The 18,029-nt window shown below is 43.8% G+C and overlaps 1 protein-coding gene across 2 annotated transcripts in view; it reads left to right on the top strand.

The window, feature by feature from the left end:
• The first annotated feature begins 2,261 nt into the window (after nt 1-2,261).
• The window catches only part of ERI3 (ERI1 exoribonuclease family member 3), a 388,446-nt gene continuing 372,678 nt past the window's right edge, over nt 2,262-18,029 (top strand). Inside the window, exon 1 of one of the 2 annotated variants that reach the window (XM_073644030.1) lies at nt 2,262-2,449. In XM_073644030.1, the coding sequence (XP_073500131.1) occupies nt 2,298-2,449 (152 nt within the window). In that variant the 5' untranslated portion in view covers nt 2,262-2,297. The remainder of the gene's footprint in view (nt 2,450-18,029) is intronic. The other variant, XM_073644028.1, reaches the window with a different exon arrangement.

Below are 18,029 nucleotides of genomic sequence, written 5' to 3'. Positions count from 1 at the left end.
GACATCTACTACATTATCTGTACTCAGAGAGTTATCACTGTGTTATCTGTGGTGTTACATAGGACTGCAGGTGACATCTACTACATTATCTGTACTCAGTTATCACTGTGTTATCTGTGTGGTGTTACATAGGACTGCAAGTGACATCTACTACATTATCTGTACTCAGAGAGTTATCACTGTGTTATCTGTGGTGTTACATAGGACTGCAGGTGACATCTACTACATTATCTGTACTCAGAGAGTGATCACTGTGTTATCTGTGGTGTTACATAGGACTGCAGGTGACATCTACTACATTATCTGTACTCAGAGAGTTATCACTGTGTTATCTGTGGTGTTACATAGGACTGCAGGTGACATCTACTACAGTATCTGTACTCAGAGAGTTATCACTGTGTTATCTGTGGTGTTACATAGGACTGCAGGGGACATCTACTACATTATCTGTACTCAGAGAGTTAACACTGTGTTATCTGTGGTGTTACATAGGACTGCAGGTGACATCTACTACATTATCTGTACTCAGAGAGTTATCACTATGTTATCTGTGGTGTTACATAGGACTGCAGGTGACATCTACTACATTATCTGTACTCAGAGAGTTAACACTGTGTTATCTGTGGTGTTACATAGGACTGCAGGTGACATCTACTACATTATCTGTACTCAGAGAGCTATCACTGTGTTATCTGTGGTGTTACATAGGACTGCAGGTGACATCTACTACATTATCTGTACTCAGAGAGTTATGACTGTTATCTGTGGTGTTACATAGGACTGCAGGTGACATCTACTACATTATCTGTACTCAGAGAGTTATGACTGTTATCTGTGGTGTTACATAGGACTGCAGGTGACATCTACTACATTATCTGTACTCAGAGAGTTATCACTGTGTTATCTGTGGTGTTACATAGGACTGCAGGGGACATCTACTACATTATCTGTACTCAGAGAGTGATCACTGTGTTATCTGTGGTGTTACATAGGACTGCAGGCGACATCTACTACATTATCTGTACTCAGAGAGTTATCACTGTGTTATCTGTGGTGTTACATAGGACTGCAGGGGACATCTACTACATTATCTGTACTCAGAGAGTTATCACTGTGTTATCTGTGGTGTTACATAGGACTGCAGCTGACATATACTACATTATCTGTACTCAGAGAGTTATCACTGTTATCTGTGGTGTTACATAGGACTGCAGGTGACATCTACTACATTATCTGTACTCAGAGAGTTATCACTGTGTTATCTGTGGTGTTACATAGGACTGCAGGGGACATCTACTACATTATCTGTACTCAGAGAGTTATCACTGTGTTATCTGTGGTGTTACATAGGACTGCAGGTGACATCTACTACATTATCTGTACTCAGTTATCACTGTGTTATCTGTGTGGTGTTACATAGGACTGCAAGTGACATCTACTACATTATCTGTACTCAGAGAGTTATCACTGTGTTATCTGTGGTGTTACATAGGACTGCAGGTGACATCTACTACATTATCTGTACTCAGAGAGTGATCACTGTGTTATCTGTGGTGTTACATAGGACTGCAGGTGACATCTACTACATTATCTGTACTCAGAGAGTTATCACTGTGTTATCTGTGGTGTTACATAGGACTGCAGGTGACATCTACTACAGTATCTGTACTCAGAGAGTTATCACTGTGTTATCTGTGGTGTTACATAGGACTGCAGGGGACATCTACTACATTATCTGTACTCAGAGAGTTAACACTGTGTTATCTGTGGTGTTACATAGGACTGCAGGTGACATCTACTACATTATCTGTACTCAGAGAGTTATCACTATGTTATCTGTGGTGTTACATAGGACTGCAGGTGACATCTACTACATTATCTGTACTCAGAGAGTTAACACTGTGTTATCTGTGGTGTTACATAGGACTGCAGGCGACATCTACTACATTATCTGTACTCAGAGAGATATCACTGTGTTATCTGTGGTGTTACATAGGACTGCAGGGGACATCTACTATATTCTCTGTACTCAGAGAGATATCACGGTGTTATATGAGGTGTTACATGGGACTGCAGGTAGACGCTCTGCCTTCTGTACATAGTGCTTTGTGCTGTCAGTTATGTCCTGGCTTCGGCATTAGCGGCAGGCGTCTCCGTTGTAGCCGGTCCCGGGCGCCGCTGATCTCCGGCCTCTCCTGGACCGTCTCCCCGGTGGAGCAATGACACAGGCCATGTGGGAGGGGACTACATCTCCCGGCATGCAGCGGGGCGCCGCCATGTTGCTCTGACATTCCCACATGATTCCATGCAGGAGAGGAGCAGAGCGGGGTCTGCGCCGAAGCTCCTCCTTGCTGGTCGCTGATTGGCTGTGGACGCCGGCGGCGGTGCCGCTGATTGGCCGGCGCTGTCCGCTCGTCACGGCCGTCTCCATAGTCAGGGGGAGAGTGAGGTGAGTGTCCGGGTGTTGTGTGCGGAGGGGGTGCTCACCCGCTGCCGGGGACGTGTCTGTGCCCGGCTGTGGGCGGCCGGGGGCAGTGGGTTCGGGGGAGGCTGCCCGGGGGCCCGGTGCTCCGGTGTCCTCATAGGCCTCTCGTAGTGGCTGGCTTGGGCTGAGGAATGAGGGGCCCCATCTCCTCCTGCACAACTGTGGGGCCCTCGGTGCATTCCAGGACACACAAGGGGCCCTTCATTCACCCTGGTACGGTCTATGGGCCTCAGTACATCTCTGCAGGACCACGGGGCCCTATGTGTAGCCGTGTACACTGGAGGGGCCCCCATAACACCCTTCCCGGCCTGAAGGCCCAGTATACCGCCACACACACAGCTGAGGGGCCCCCCATATGGCGCTGTGCAGGTGAGGGGCCCCCCATATGGCGCCTTGCAGGTGAGGGGCCCCCCATATGGCGCTGTGCCGGTGAGGGGGCCCCCCATATGGTGCTGTGCCGGTGAGGGGGCCCCCCATATGGTGCTGTGCCGGTGAGGGGGCCCCCCATATGGCTCTGTGCAGGTGAGGGGGCCCCCCATATGGCTCTGTGCAGGTGAGGGGGCCCCCCATATGGCTCTGTGCAGGTGAGGGGGCCCCCCATATGGCTCTGTGCAGGTGAGGGGCCCCCATATGGCTCTGTGCAGGTGAGGGCCCCCCCATATGGCTCTGTGCAGGTGAGGGGCCCCCCATATGGCTCTGTGCAAGTGAGGGGCCCCCCATATGGCGCTGTGCAGGTGAGGGCCCCCCCATATGGCTCTGTGCAGGTGAGGGGCCCCCCATATGGCTCTGTGCAAGTGAGGGGCCCCCCCTTATGGCTCTGTGCAGGTGAGGGCCCCCCCATATGGCGCTGCTCAGGTGAGGGCCCCCCATATGGCGCTGCGCAGGTGAGGGGGCCCCCCATATGGCTCTGTGCAAGTGAGGGGGCCCCCCCATATGGCTCTGTGCTGCAGAAGGGGCCTTTATACATTTGACTAAGCTTAAGGTACTCATTTTCAATATCTGTCAGCCCAAGGGCCACACTGAACCCCACCCTGCACTGTGCTGCCCCTCAAGGGCCCGTTATCCTAGGATCCTGCTGCCCGTCCTTTTCCTGTTTGTCTCTTAGTATCTCAGCAGAATAGTGAGTGCAGCTCTGGAGTATAATACAGGAGGTAACTCAGGATCAGTAATGTAATGTATGTGCACAGTGACTGCACCAGCAGAATAGTGAGCGCAGCTCTGGAGTATAATACAGGATGTAACTCAGGATCAGTAATGTATGTACACAGTGACTGCACCAGCAGAATAGTGAGTGCAGCTCTGGAGTATAATACAGGATGTAACTCAGGATCAGTAATGTAATGTATGTACACAGTGACTGCACCAGCAGAATAGTGAGTGCAGCTCTGGAGTATAATACAGGAGGTAACTCAGGATCAGTAATGTAATGTATGTACATGGTGACTGCACCAGCAGAAGAGTGAGTGCAGCTCTGGGGTATAATACAGGATGTAACTCAGGATCAGTAATGTAATGTATGTACACAGTGACTACACCAGCAGAATAGTGAGTGCAGCTCTGGAGTATAATACAGGATGTAACTCAGGATCAGTAATGTAATGTATATACACAGTGACTGCACCAGCAGAATAGTGAGTGCGGCTCTGGAGTATAGGATGTAACTCAGGATCAGTAATGTAATGTATGTACACAGTGACTGCACCAGCAGAATAGTGAGAGCAGCTCTGGAGTATAATACAGGAGGTAACTCAGGATCAGTAATGTAATGTATGTACACCGTGACTGCACCAGCAGAATAGTGAGTGCAGCTCTGGAGTATAATACAGGATGTAACTCAGGATCAGTAATGTAATGTAATGTATGTACACAGTGACTGCACCAGCAGAATAATGAGTGTAGCTCTGGAGTATAATACAGGAGGTAACTCAGGATCAGTAATGTAATGTATGTACACAGTGACTGCACCAGCAGAATAGTAAGCGCAGCTCTGGAGTATAATACAGGAGGTAACTCAGGATCATTAATGTAATGTATGTACACAGTGTCTGCACCAGCAGAATAGTGAGTGCAGCTCTGGAGTATAATACAGGAGGTAACTCAGGATCATTAATGTAATGTATGTACACAGTGTCTGCACCAGCAGAATAGTGAGTGCAGCTCTGGAGTATAATACAGGAGGTAACTCAGGATCAGTAATGTATGTACACTGTACACAGTGACTGCACCAGCAGAATAGTGAGTGCAGCTCTGGAGTATAATACAGGAGGTAACTCAGGATCAGTAATGTAATGTATGTGCACAGTGACTGCACCAGCAGAATAGTGAGCGCAGCTCTGGAGTATAATACAGGATGTAACTCAGGATCAGTAATGTATGTACACAGTGACTGCACCAGCAGAATAGTGAGTGCAGCTCTGGAGTATAATACAGGATGTAACTCAGGATCAGTAATGTAATGTATGTACACAGTGACTGCACCAGCAGAATAGTGAGTGCAGCTCTGGAGTATAATACAGGAGGTAACTCAGGATCAGTAATGTAATGTATGTACATAGTGACTGCACCAGCAGAATAGTGAGTGCAGCTCTGGGGTATAATACAGGATGTAACTCAGGATCAGTAATGTAATGTATGTACACAGTGACTACACCAGCAGAATAGTGAGTGCAGCTCTGGAGTATAGGATGTAACTCAGGATCAGTAATGTATATACACAGTGACTGCACCAGCAGAATAGTGAGTGCGGCTCTGGAGTATAGGATGTAACTCAGGATCAGTAATGTAATGTATGTACACCGTGACTGCACCAGCAGAATAGTGAGTGCAGCTCTGGAGTATAATACAGGATGTAACTCAGGATCAGTAATGTAATGTAATGTATGTACACAGTGACTGCACCAGCAGAATAATGAGTGTAGCTCTGGAGTATAATACAGGAGGTAACTCAGGATCAGTAATGTAATGTATGTACACAGTGACTGCACCAGCAGAATAGTGAGCGCAGCTCTGGAGTATAATACAGGAGGTAACTCAGGATCAGTAATGTAATGTATGTACACAGTGACTGCACCAGCAGAATAGTGAGTGCAGCTCTGGAGTATAATACATTAGGTAACTCAGAATCAGTAATGTAATGTATGTACACAGTGACTGCACCAGCAGAATAGTGAGTGCAGCTCTGGAGTATAATACAGGAGGTAACACAGGATCAGTAATGTAATGTATGTACATAGTGACTGCACCATCAGAATAGTGAGAGTAGCTCTGGGTTGTAATACAGGAGGTAACTCAGGATAAATAATGTAATGTATGTACACAGTGACTGCACCAGCAGAATAGTGAGTGCAGCTCTGGAGTATAATACAGGAGGTAACTCCGGATCAGTAATGTAATGTATGTACACAGTGACTGCACCAGCAGAATAGTGAGAGCAGCTCTGGAGTATAATACAGGATGTAACTCAGGATCAGTAATGTAATGTATGTACACAGTGACTGCACCAGTAGAATAGTGAGTGCAGCTCTGGAGTATAATACATTAGGTAACTCAGGATCAGTAATGTAATGTATGTACACAGGGACTGCACCAGCAGAATAGTGAGTGCAGCTCTGGAATATAATACAGGATGTAACTCAGGATCAGTAATGTAATGTATGTACACAGTGACTACACCAGCAGAATAGTGAGTGCAGCTCTGGAGTATAATACAGGATGTAACTCAGGATCAGTAATGTAATGTATGTACATAGTGAGTGCAGCTCTGGAGTATAATACAGGATGTAACTCAGGATCAGTAATGTAATGTATATACACAGTGACTGCACCAGCAGAATAGTGAGTGCGGCTCTGGAGTATAATACAGGATGTAACTCAGGATCAGTAATGTAATGTATGTGCACAGTGACTGCACCAGCAGAATAGTGAGAGCAGCTCTGGAATATAATACAGGATGTAACTCAGGATCAGTAATGTAATGTATGTACACAGGGACTGCACCAGCAGAATAGTGAGTGCAGCTCTGGAATATAATACAGGATGTAACTCAGGATCAGTAATGTAATGTATGTACACAGTGACTACACCAGCAGAATAGTGAGTGCAGCTCTGGAGTATAATACAGGATGTAACTCAGGATCAGTAATGTAATGTATGTACATAGTGAGTGCAGCTCTCGAGTATAATACAGGAGGTAACTCAGGATCAGTAATGTAATGTATGTACACAGTGACTGCACCAGCAGAATAGTGACTGCAGCTCTGGAGTATAATACAGGATGTAACTCAGGATCAGTAATGTAATGTAATGTATGTACACAGTGACTCCACCAGCAGAATAGTGAGTGTTGCTCTGGAGTATAATACAGGATGTAACTCAGGATCAGTAATGTGATGTATGTACACAGTGACTGCACCAGCAGAATAGTGAGTGCAGCTCTGGAGTATAATACAGGAGGTAATTCAGGATCAGTAATGTAATGTATGTACACAGTGACTGCACCAGCAGAATAGTGAGAGCAGCTCTGGAGTATAATACAGGATGTAACTCAGGATCAGTAATGTAATGTATGTACACAGTGACTGCACCAGTAGAATAGTGAGTGCAGCTCTGGAGTATAATACAGGAGGTAACTCAGGATCAGTAATGTAATGTATGTACACAGGGACTGCACCAGCAGAATAGTGAGTGCAGCTCTGGAGTATAATACAGGATGTAACTCAGGATCAGTAATGTAATGTATGTACACAGTGACTGCACCAGCAGTATAGTGAGTGCAGCTCTGGAGTATGATACAGGATGTAACTCAGGATCAGTAATGTAATGTATGTACACAGTGACTGCACCAGCAGAATAGTGAGTGCAGCTTTGGAGTATAATACAGGAGGTAACTCAGGATCAGTAATGTAATGTATGTACACAGTGACTGCACCAGCAGAATAGTGAGTGCAGCTCTGGAGTATAATACATTAGGTAACTCAGTATCAGTAATGTAATGTATGTACACAGTGACTGCACCAGCAGAATAGTGAGTGCAGCTCTGAAATATAATACAGGATGTAACTCAGGATCAGTAATGTAATGTATGTACACAGTGACTGCACCAGCAGAATAGTGAGTGCAGCTCTGAAATATAATACAGGATGTAACTCAGGATCAGTAATGTAATGTATGTACACAGTGACCGCACCAGCAGAATAGTGAGAGCAGCTCTGGAGTATAATACAGGATGTAACTCAGGATCAGTAATGTAATGTATGTACACAGTGACTGCACGAATAGTGAGTGCAGCTCTGGAGTATAATACAGGAGGTAACTCAGGATCAGTAATGTAATGTATGTACACAGTGACTGCACCAGCAGAATAGTGAGTGCAGCTCTGGGGTATAATACAGGAGGTAACTCAGGATCAATAATGTAATGTATGTACACAGTGACTGCACCAGCAGAATAGTGAGTGCAGCTCTGGAGTATAATACAGGAGGTAACTCAGGATCAGTAATGTAATGTATGTACACAGTGACTGCACCAGCAGAATAGTGAGTGCAGCTCTGGAGTATAATACAGGAGGTAACTCAGGATCAGTAATGTAATGTATGTACACAGTGACTGCACCAGCAGAATAGTGAGTGCAGCTCTGGAGTATAATACAGGAGGTAACTCAGGATCAGTAATGTAATGTATGTACACAGTGACTGCACCAGCAGAATAGTGAGAGCAGCTCTGGAGTATAATACAGGATGTAACTCAGGATCGGTAATGTAATGTATGTACACAGTGACTGCACCAGTAGAATAGTGAGTGCAGCTCTGGAGTATAATACAGGAGGTAACTCAGGATCAGTAATGTAATGTATGTACACAGGGACTGCACCAGCAGAATAGTGAGTGCAGCTCTGGAGTATAATACAGGATGTAACTCAGGATCAGTAATGTAATGTATGTACACAGTGACTGCACCAGCAGTATAGTGAGTGCAGCTCTGGAGTATAATACAGGATGTAACTCAGGATCAGTAATGTGATGTATGTACACAGTGACTGCACCAGCAGAATAGTGAGTGCAGCTCTGGAGTATAATACAGGATGTGACTCAGGATCAGTAATGTAATGTATGTACACAGAGACTGCACCAGCAGAATAGTGAGTGCAGCTCTGGAGTATAATACAGGATGTAACTCAGGATCAGTAATGTAATGTATGTACACAGTGACTGCACCAGCAGAATAGTGAGTGCAGCTCTGTAGTATAATACAGGATGTAACTCAGGATCAGTAATGTAATGTATGTACACAGTGACTGCACCAGCAGAATAGTGAGTGCAGCTCTGGAGTATAATACAGGATGTAACTCAGGATCAGTAATGTAATATATATACACAGTGACTGCACCAGCAGAATAGTGAGTGCAGCTCTGGAGTATAATACAGGATGTAACTCAGGATCAGTAATGTAATGTATGTACACAGTGACTGCACCAGCAGAATAGTGAGTGCAGCTCTGGAGTATAATACATTAGGTAACTCAGGATCAGTAATGTAATGTATGTACACAGTGACTGCACCAGCAGAATAGTGAGAGCAGCTTTGGAGTATAATACAGGATGTAACTCAGGATCAGTAATGTAATGTATGTACACAGTGACTGCACCAGCAGAATAGTGAGTGCAGCTCTGGAGTATAATACAGGATGTAACTCAGGATCAGTAATGTAATGTATGTACACAGTGACTGCACCAGCAGAATAGTGAGTGCAGCTCTGGAGTATAATACAGGAGGTAACTCAGGATCAGTAATGTAATGTATGTACATGGTGACTGCACCAGCAGAATAGTGAGTGCAGCTCTGGGGTATAATACAGGATGTAACTCAGGATCAGTAATGTAATGTATGTACACAGTGACTACACCAGCAGAATAGTGAGTGCAGCTCTGGAGTATAATACAGGATGTAACTCAGGATCAGTAATGTAATGTATATACACAGTGACTGCACCAGCAGAATAGTGAGTGCAGCTCTGGAGTATAATACAGGAGGTAACTCGGGATCAGTAATGTAATGTATGTGCACAGTGACTGCACCAGCAGAATAGTGAGCGCAGCTCTGGAGTATAATACAGGATGTAACTCAGGATCAGTAATGTATGTACACAGTGACTGCACCAGCAGAATAGTGAGTGCAGCTCTGGAGTATAATACAGGATGTAACTCAGGATCAGTAATGTAATGTATGTACACAGTGACTGCACCAGCAGAATAGTGAGTGCAGCTCTGGAGTATAATACAGGAGGTAACTCAGGATCAGTAATGTAATGTATGTACATAGTGACTGCACCAGCAGAATAGTGAGTGCAGCTCTGGGGTATAACACAGGATGTAACTCAGGATCAGTAATGTAATGTATGTACACAGTGACTACACCAGCAGAATAGTGAGTGCAGCTCTGGAGTATAGGATGTAACTCAGGATCAGTAATGTATATACACAGTGACTGCACCAGCAGAATAGTGAGTGCGGCTCTGGAGTATAGGATGTAACTCAGGATCAGTAATGTAATGTATGTACACAGTGACTGCACCAGCAGAATAGTGAGAGCAGCTCTGGAGTATAATACAGGAGGTAACTCAGGATCAGTAATGTAATGTATGTACACCGTGACTGCACCAGCAGAATAGTGAGTGCAGCTCTGGAGTATAATACAGGATGTAACTCAGGATCAGTAATGTAATGTAATGTATGTACACAGTGACTGCACCAGCAGAATAATGAGTGTAGCTCTGGAGTATAATACAGGAGGTAACTCAGGATCAGTAATGTAATGTATGTACACAGTGACTGCACCAGCAGAATAGTGAGCGCAGCTCTGGAGTATAATACAGGAGGTAACTCAGGATCAGTAATGTAATGTATGTACACAGTGACTGCACCAGCAGAATAGTGAGTGCAGCTCTGGAGTATAATACATTAGGTAACTCAGTATCAGTAATGTAATGTATGTACACAGTGACTGCACCAGCAGAATAGTGAGTGCAGCTCTGGAGTATAATACAGGAGGTAACTCAGGATCAGTAATGTAATGTATGTACACAGTGACTGCACCTGCAGAATAGTGAGAGTATCTCTGGGTTGTAATACAGGAGGTAACTCAGGATCAATAATGTAATGTATGTACACAGTGACTGCACCAGCAGAATAGTGAGTGCAGCTCTGGAGTATAATACAGGAGGTAACTCAGGATCAGTAATGTAATGTATGTACACAGTGACTGCACCAGCAGAATAGTGAGAGCAGCTCTGGAGTATAATACAGGATGTAACTCAGGATCAGTAATGTAATGTATGTACACAGTGACTGCACCAGTAGAATAGTGAGTGCAGCTCTGGAGTATAATACATTAGGTAACTCAGGATCAGTAATGTAATGTATGTACACAGGGACTGCACCAGCAGAATAGTGAGTGCAGCTCTGGAATATAATACAGGATGTAACTCAGGATCAGTAATGTAATGTATGTACACAGTGACTACACCAGCAGAATAGTGAGTGCAGCTCTGGAGTATAATACAGGATGTAACTCAGGATCAGTAATGTAATGTATGTACATAGTGAGTGCAGCTCTGGAGTATAATACAGGATGTAACTCAGGATCAGTAATGTAATGTATATACACAGTGACTGCACCAGCAGAATAGTGAGTGCGGCTCTGGAGTATAATACAGGATGTAACTCAGGATCAGTAATGTAATGTATGTGCACAGTGACTGCACCAGCAGAATAGTGAGAGCAGCTCTGGAATATAATACAGGATGTAACTCAGGATCAGTAATGTAATGTATGTACACAGGGACTGCACCAGCAGAATAGTGAGTGCAGCTCTGGAATATAATACAGGATGTAACTCAGGATCAGTAATGTAATGTATGTACACAGTGACTACACCAGCAGAATAGTGAGTGCAGCTCTGGAGTATAATACAGGATGTAACTCAGGATCAGTAATGTAATGTATGTACATAGTGAGTGCAGCTCTGGAGTATAATACAGGAGGTAACTCAGGATCAGTAATGTAATGTATGTGCACAGTGACTGCACCAGTAGAATAGTGAGTGCAGCTCTGGAGTATAATACAGGATGTAACTCAGGATCAGTAATGTAATGTAATGTTTGTACACAGTGACTCCACCAGCAGAATAGTGAGTGTTGCTCTGGAGTATAATACAGGATGTAACTCAGGATCAGTAATGTGATGTATGTACACAGTGACTGCACCAGCAGAATAGTGAGTGCAGCTCTGGAGTATAATGCAGGAGGTAATTCAGGATCAGTAATGTAATGTATGTACACAGTGACTGCACCAGCAGAATAGTGAGAGCAGCTCTGGAGTATAATACAGGATGTAACTCAGGATCAGTAATGTAATGTATGTACACAGTGACTGCACCAGTAGAATAGTGAGTGCAGCTCTGGAGTATAATACAGGAGGTAACTCAGAATCAGTAATGTAATGTATGTACACAGGGACTGCACCAGCAGAATAGTGAGTGCAGCTCTGGAGTATAATACAGGATGTAACTCAGGATCAGTAATGTAATGTATGTACACAGTGACTGCACCAGCAGTATAGTGAGTGCAGCTCTGGAGTATGATACAGGATGTTACTCAGGATCAGTAATGTAATGTATGTACACAGTGACTGCACCAGCAGAATAGTGAGTGCAGCTTTGGAGTATAATACAGGAGGTAACTCAGGATCAGTAATGTAATGTATGTACACAGTGACTGCACCAGCAGAATAGTGAGTGCAGCTCTGAAATATAATACAGGATGTAACTCAGGATCAGTAATGTAATGTATGTACACAGTGACTGCACCAGCAGAATAGTGAGTGCAGCTCTGAAATATAATACAGGATGTAACTCAGGATCAGTAATGTAATGTATGTACACAATGACCGCACCAGCAGAATAGTGAGAGCAGCTCTGGAGTATAATACAGGATGTAACTCAGGATCAGTAATGTAATGTATGTACACAGTGACTGCACGAATAGTGAGTGCAGCTCTGGAGTATAATACAGGAGGTAACTCAGGATCAGTAATGTAATGTATGTACACAGTGACTGCACCAGCAGAATAGTGAGTGCAGCTCTGGGGTATAATACAGGAGGTAACTCAGGATCAATAATGTAATGTATGTACACAGTGACTGCACCAGCAGAATAGTGAGTGCAGCTCTGGAGTATAATACAGGAGGTAACTCAGGATCAGTAATGTAATGTATGTACACAGTGACTGCACCAGCAGAATAGTGAGTGCAGCTCTGGAGTATAATACAGGAGGTAACTCAGGATCAGTAATGTAATGTATGTACACAGTGACTGCACCAGCAGAATAGTGAGTGCAGCTCTGGAGTATAATACAGGAGGTAACTCAGGATCAGTAATGTAATGTATGTACACAGTGACTGCACCAGCAGAATAGTGAGAGCAGCTCTGGAGTATAATACAGGATGTAACTCAGGATCAGTAATGTAATGTATGTACACAGTGACTGCACCAGTAGAATAGTGAGTGCAGCTCTGGAGTATAATACAGGAGGTAACTCAGGATCAGTAATGTAATGTATGTACACAGGGACTGCACCAGCAGAATAGTGAGTGCAGCTCTGGAGTATAATGCAGGATGTAACTCAGGATCAGTAATGTAATGTATGTACACAGTGACTGCACCAGCAGTATAGTGAGTGCAGCTCTGGAGTATAATACAGGATGTAACTCAGGATCAGTAATGTGATGTATGTACACAGTGACTGCACCAGCAGAATAGTGAGTGCAGCTCTGGAGTATAATACAGGATGTGACTCAGGATCAGTAATGTAATGTATGTACACAGAGACTGCACCAGCAGAATAGTGAGTGTAGCTCTGGAGTATAATACAGGATGTAACTCCGGATCAGTAATGTAATGTATGTACACAGTGACTGCACCAGCAGAATAGTGAGTGCAGCTCTGTAGTATAATACAGGATGTAACTCAGGATCAGTAATGTAATGTATGTACACAGTGACTGCACCAGCAGAATAGTGAGTGCAGCTCTGGAGTATAATACAGGATGTAACTCAGGATCAGTAATGTAATGTATGTACACAGTGACTGCACCAGCAGAATAGTGAGTGCAGCTCTGGAGTATAATACATTAGGTAACTCAGTATCAGTAATGTAATGTATGTACACAGTGACTGCACCAGCAGAATAGTGAGTGCAGCTCTGAAATATAATACAGGATGTAACTCAGGATCAGTAATGTAATGTATGTACACAGTGACTGCACCAGCAGAATAGTGAGTGCAGCTCTGAAATATAATACAGGATGTAACTCAGGATCAGTAATGTAATGTATGTACACAGTGACCGCACCAGCAGAATAGTGAGAGCAGCTCTGGAGTATAATACAGGATGTAACTCAGGATCAGTAATGTAATGTATGTACACAGTGACTGCACGAATAGTGAGTGCAGCTCTGGAGTATAATACAGGAGGTAACTCAGGATCAGTAATGTAATGTATGTACACAGTGACTGCACCAGCAGAATAGTGAGTGCAGCTCTGGGGTATAATACAGGAGGTAACTCAGGATCAATAATGTAATGTATGTACACAGTGACTGCACCAGCAGAATAGTGAGTGCAGCTCTGGAGTATAATACAGGAGGTAACTCAGGATCAGTAATGTAATGTATGTACACAGTGACTGCACCAGCAGAATAGTGAGTGCAGCTCTGGAGTATAATACAGGAGGTAACTCAGGATCAGTAATGTAATGTATGTACACAGTGACTGCACGAATAGTGAGTGCAGCTCTGGAGTATAATACAGGAGGTAACTCAGGATCAGTAATGTAATGTATGTACACAGTGACTGCACCAGCAGAATAGTGAGTGCAGCTCTGGGGTATAATACAGGAGGTAACTCAGGATCAATAATGTAATGTATGTACACAGTGACTGCACCAGCAGAATAGTGAGTGCAGCTCTGGAGTATAATACAGGAGGTAACTCAGGATCAGTAATGTAATGTATGTACACAGTGATTGCACCAGCAGAATAGTGAGTGCAGCTCTGGAGTATAATACAGGAGGTAACTCAGGATCAGTAATGTAATGTATGTACACAGTGACTGCACCAGCAGAATAGTGAGAGCAGCTCTGGAGTATAATACAGGATGTAACTCAGGATCAGTAATGTAATGTATGTACACAGTGACTGCACCAGTAGAATAGTGAGTGCAGCTCTGGAGTATAATACAGGAGGTAACTCAGGATCAGTAATGTAATGTATGTACACAGGGACTGCACCAGCAGAATAGTGAGTGCAGCTCTGGAGTATAATACAGGATGTAACTCAGGATCAGTAATGTAATGTATGTACACAGTGACTGCACCAGCAGTATAGTGAGTGCAGCTCTGGAGTATAATACAGGATGTAACTCAGGATCAGTAATGTGATGTATGTACACAGTGACTGCACCAGCAGAATAGTGAGTGCAGCTCTGGAGTATAATACAGGATGTGACTCAGGATCAGTAATGTAATGTATGTACACAGTGACTGCACCAGCAGAATAGTGAGTGCAGCTCTTCAGTATAATACATTAGGTAACTCAGGATCAGTAATGTAATGTATGTACACAGTGACTGCACCAGCAGAATAGTGAGTGCAGCTCTGGAATATAATACAGGATGTAACTCAGGATCAGTAATGTAATGTATGTACACAGTGACTGCACCAGCAGAATAGTGAGTGCAGCTCTGGAGTATAATACATTAGGTAACTCAGGATCAGTAATGTAATGTATGTACACAGTGACTGCACCAGCAGAATAGTGAGTGCAGCTCTGGAGGATAATACAGGAGGTAACTCAGGATCAGTAATGTAATGTATGTACACAGTGACCGCACCAGCAGAATAGTGAGAGCAGCTCTGGAGTATAATACAGGGTGTAACTCAGGATCAGTAATGTAATGTATGTACACAGTGACTGCACCAGCAGAATAGTGAGTGCAGCTCTGGAGTATAATACAGGAGGTAACTCAGGATCAGTAATGTAATGTATGTACACAGTGACTGCACCAGCAGAATAGTGAGTGCAGCTCTGGAGTATAATACAGGAGGTAACTCAGGATCAGTAATGTAATGTATGTACACAGTGACTGCACCAGCAGAATAGTGAGTGCAGCTCTGGAGTATAATACAGGAGGTAACTCAGGATCAGTAATGTAATGTATGTACACAGTGACTGCACCAGCAGAATAGTGAGAGCAGCTCTGGAGTATAATACAGGATGTAACTCAGGATCAGTAATGTAATGTATGTACACAGTGACTGCACCAGTAGAATAGTGAGTGCAGCTCTGGAGTATAATACAGGAGGTAACTCAGGATCAGTAATGTAATGTATGTACACAGGGACTGCACCAGCAGAATAGTGAGTGCAGCTCTGGAGTATAATACAGGATGTAACTCAGGATCAGTAATGTAATGTATGTACACAGTGACTGCACCAGCAGTATAGTGAGTGCAGCTCTGGAGTATAATACAGGATGTAACTCAGGATCAGTAATGTGATGTATGTACACAGTGACTGCACCAGCAGAATAGTGAGTGCAGCTCTGGAGTATAATACAGGATGTGACTCAGGATCAGTAATGTAATGTATGTACACAGAGACTGCACCAGCAGAATAGTGAGTGCAGCTCTGGAGTATAATACAGGATGTAACTCAGGATCAGTAATGTAATGTATGTACACAGTGACCTCACCAGCAGAATAGTGAGTGCAGCTCTGTAGTATAATACAGGATGTAACTCAGGATCAGTAATGTAATGTATGTACACAGTGACTGCACCAGCAGAATAGTGAGTGCAGCTCTGGAGTATAATACAGGATGTAACTCAGGATCAGTAATGTAATATATATACACAGTGACTGCACCAGCAGAATAGTGAGTGCAGCTCTGGAGTATAATACAGGATGTAACTCAGGATCAGTAATGTAATGTATGTACACAGTGACTGCACCAGCAGAATAGTGAGTGCAGCTCTGGAGTATAATACATTAGGTAACTCAGGATCAGTAATGTAATGTATGTACACAGTGACTGCACCAGCAGAATAGTGAGTGCAGCTTTGGAGTATAATACAGGATGTAACTCAGGATCAGTAATGTAATGTATGTACACAGTGACTGCACCAGCAGAATAGTGAGTGCAGCTCTGGAGTATAATACAGGATGTAACTCAGGATCAGTAATGTAATGTATGTACACAGTGACTGCACCAGCAGAATAGTGAGTGCAGCTCTGGAGTATAATACAGGAGGTAACTCAGGATCAGTAATGTAATGTATGTACATGGTGACTGCACCAGCAGAATAGTGAGTGCAGCTCTGGGGTATAATACAGGATGTAACTCAGGATCAGTAATGTAATGTATGTACACAGTGACTACACCAGCAGAATAGTGAGTGCAGCTCTGGAGTATAATACAGGATGTAACTCAGGATCAGTAATGTAATGTATATACACAGTGACTGCACCAGCAGAATAGTGAGTGCAGCTCTGGAGTATAATACAGGAGGTAACTCGGGATCAGTAATGTAATGTATGTGCACAGTGACTGCACCAGCAGAATAGTGAGCGCAGCTCTGGAGTATAATACAGGATGTAACTCAGGATCAGTAATGTATGTACACAGTGACTGCACCAGCAGAATAGTGAGTGCAGCTCTGGAGTATAATACAGGATGTAACTCAGGATCAGTAATGTAATGTATGTACACAGTGACTGCACCAGCAGAATAGTGAGTGCAGCTCTGGAGTATAATACAGGAGGTAACTCAGGATCAGTAATGTAATGTATGTACATAGTGACTGCACCAGCAGAATAGTGAGTGCAGCTCTGGGGTATAACACAGGATGTAACTCAGGATCAGTAATGTAATGTATGTACACAGTGACTACACCAGCAGAATAGTGAGTGCAGCTCTGGAGTATAGGATGTAACTCAGGATCAGTAATGTATATACACAGTGACTGCACCAGCAGAATAGTGAGTGCGGCTCTGGAGTATAGGATGTAACTCAGGATCAGTAATGTAATGTATGTACACAGTGACTGCACCAGCAGAATAGTGAGAGCAGCTCTGGAGTATAATACAGGAGGTAACTCAGGATCAGTAATGTAATGTATGTACACCGTGACTGCACCAGCAGAATAGTGAGTGCAGCTCTGGAGTATAATACAGGATGTAACTCAGGATCAGTAATGTAATGTAATGTATGTACACAGTGACTGCACCAGCAGAATAATGAGTGTAGCTCTGGAGTATAATACAGGAGGTAACTCAGGATCAGTAATGTAATGTATGTACACAGTGACTGCACCAGCAGAATAGTGAGCGCAGCTCTGGAGTATAATACAGGAGGTAACTCAGGATCAGTAATGTAATGTATGTACACAGTGACTGCACCAGCAGAATAGTGAGTGCAGCTCTGGAGTATAATACAT

This window comes from Phyllobates terribilis, unplaced genomic scaffold (assembly GCF_046119375.1).
Source record: "Phyllobates terribilis strain yellow unplaced genomic scaffold, ASM4611937v1 Scaffold_8__6_contigs__length_399053987, whole genome shotgun sequence".
Taxonomy (NCBI): Eukaryota; Metazoa; Chordata; class Amphibia; order Anura; family Dendrobatidae; genus Phyllobates; species Phyllobates terribilis.
The sequence above is the reverse complement of the archived record's forward strand: the minus strand, read 5'-3'. Positions and strand labels throughout refer to the sequence as shown.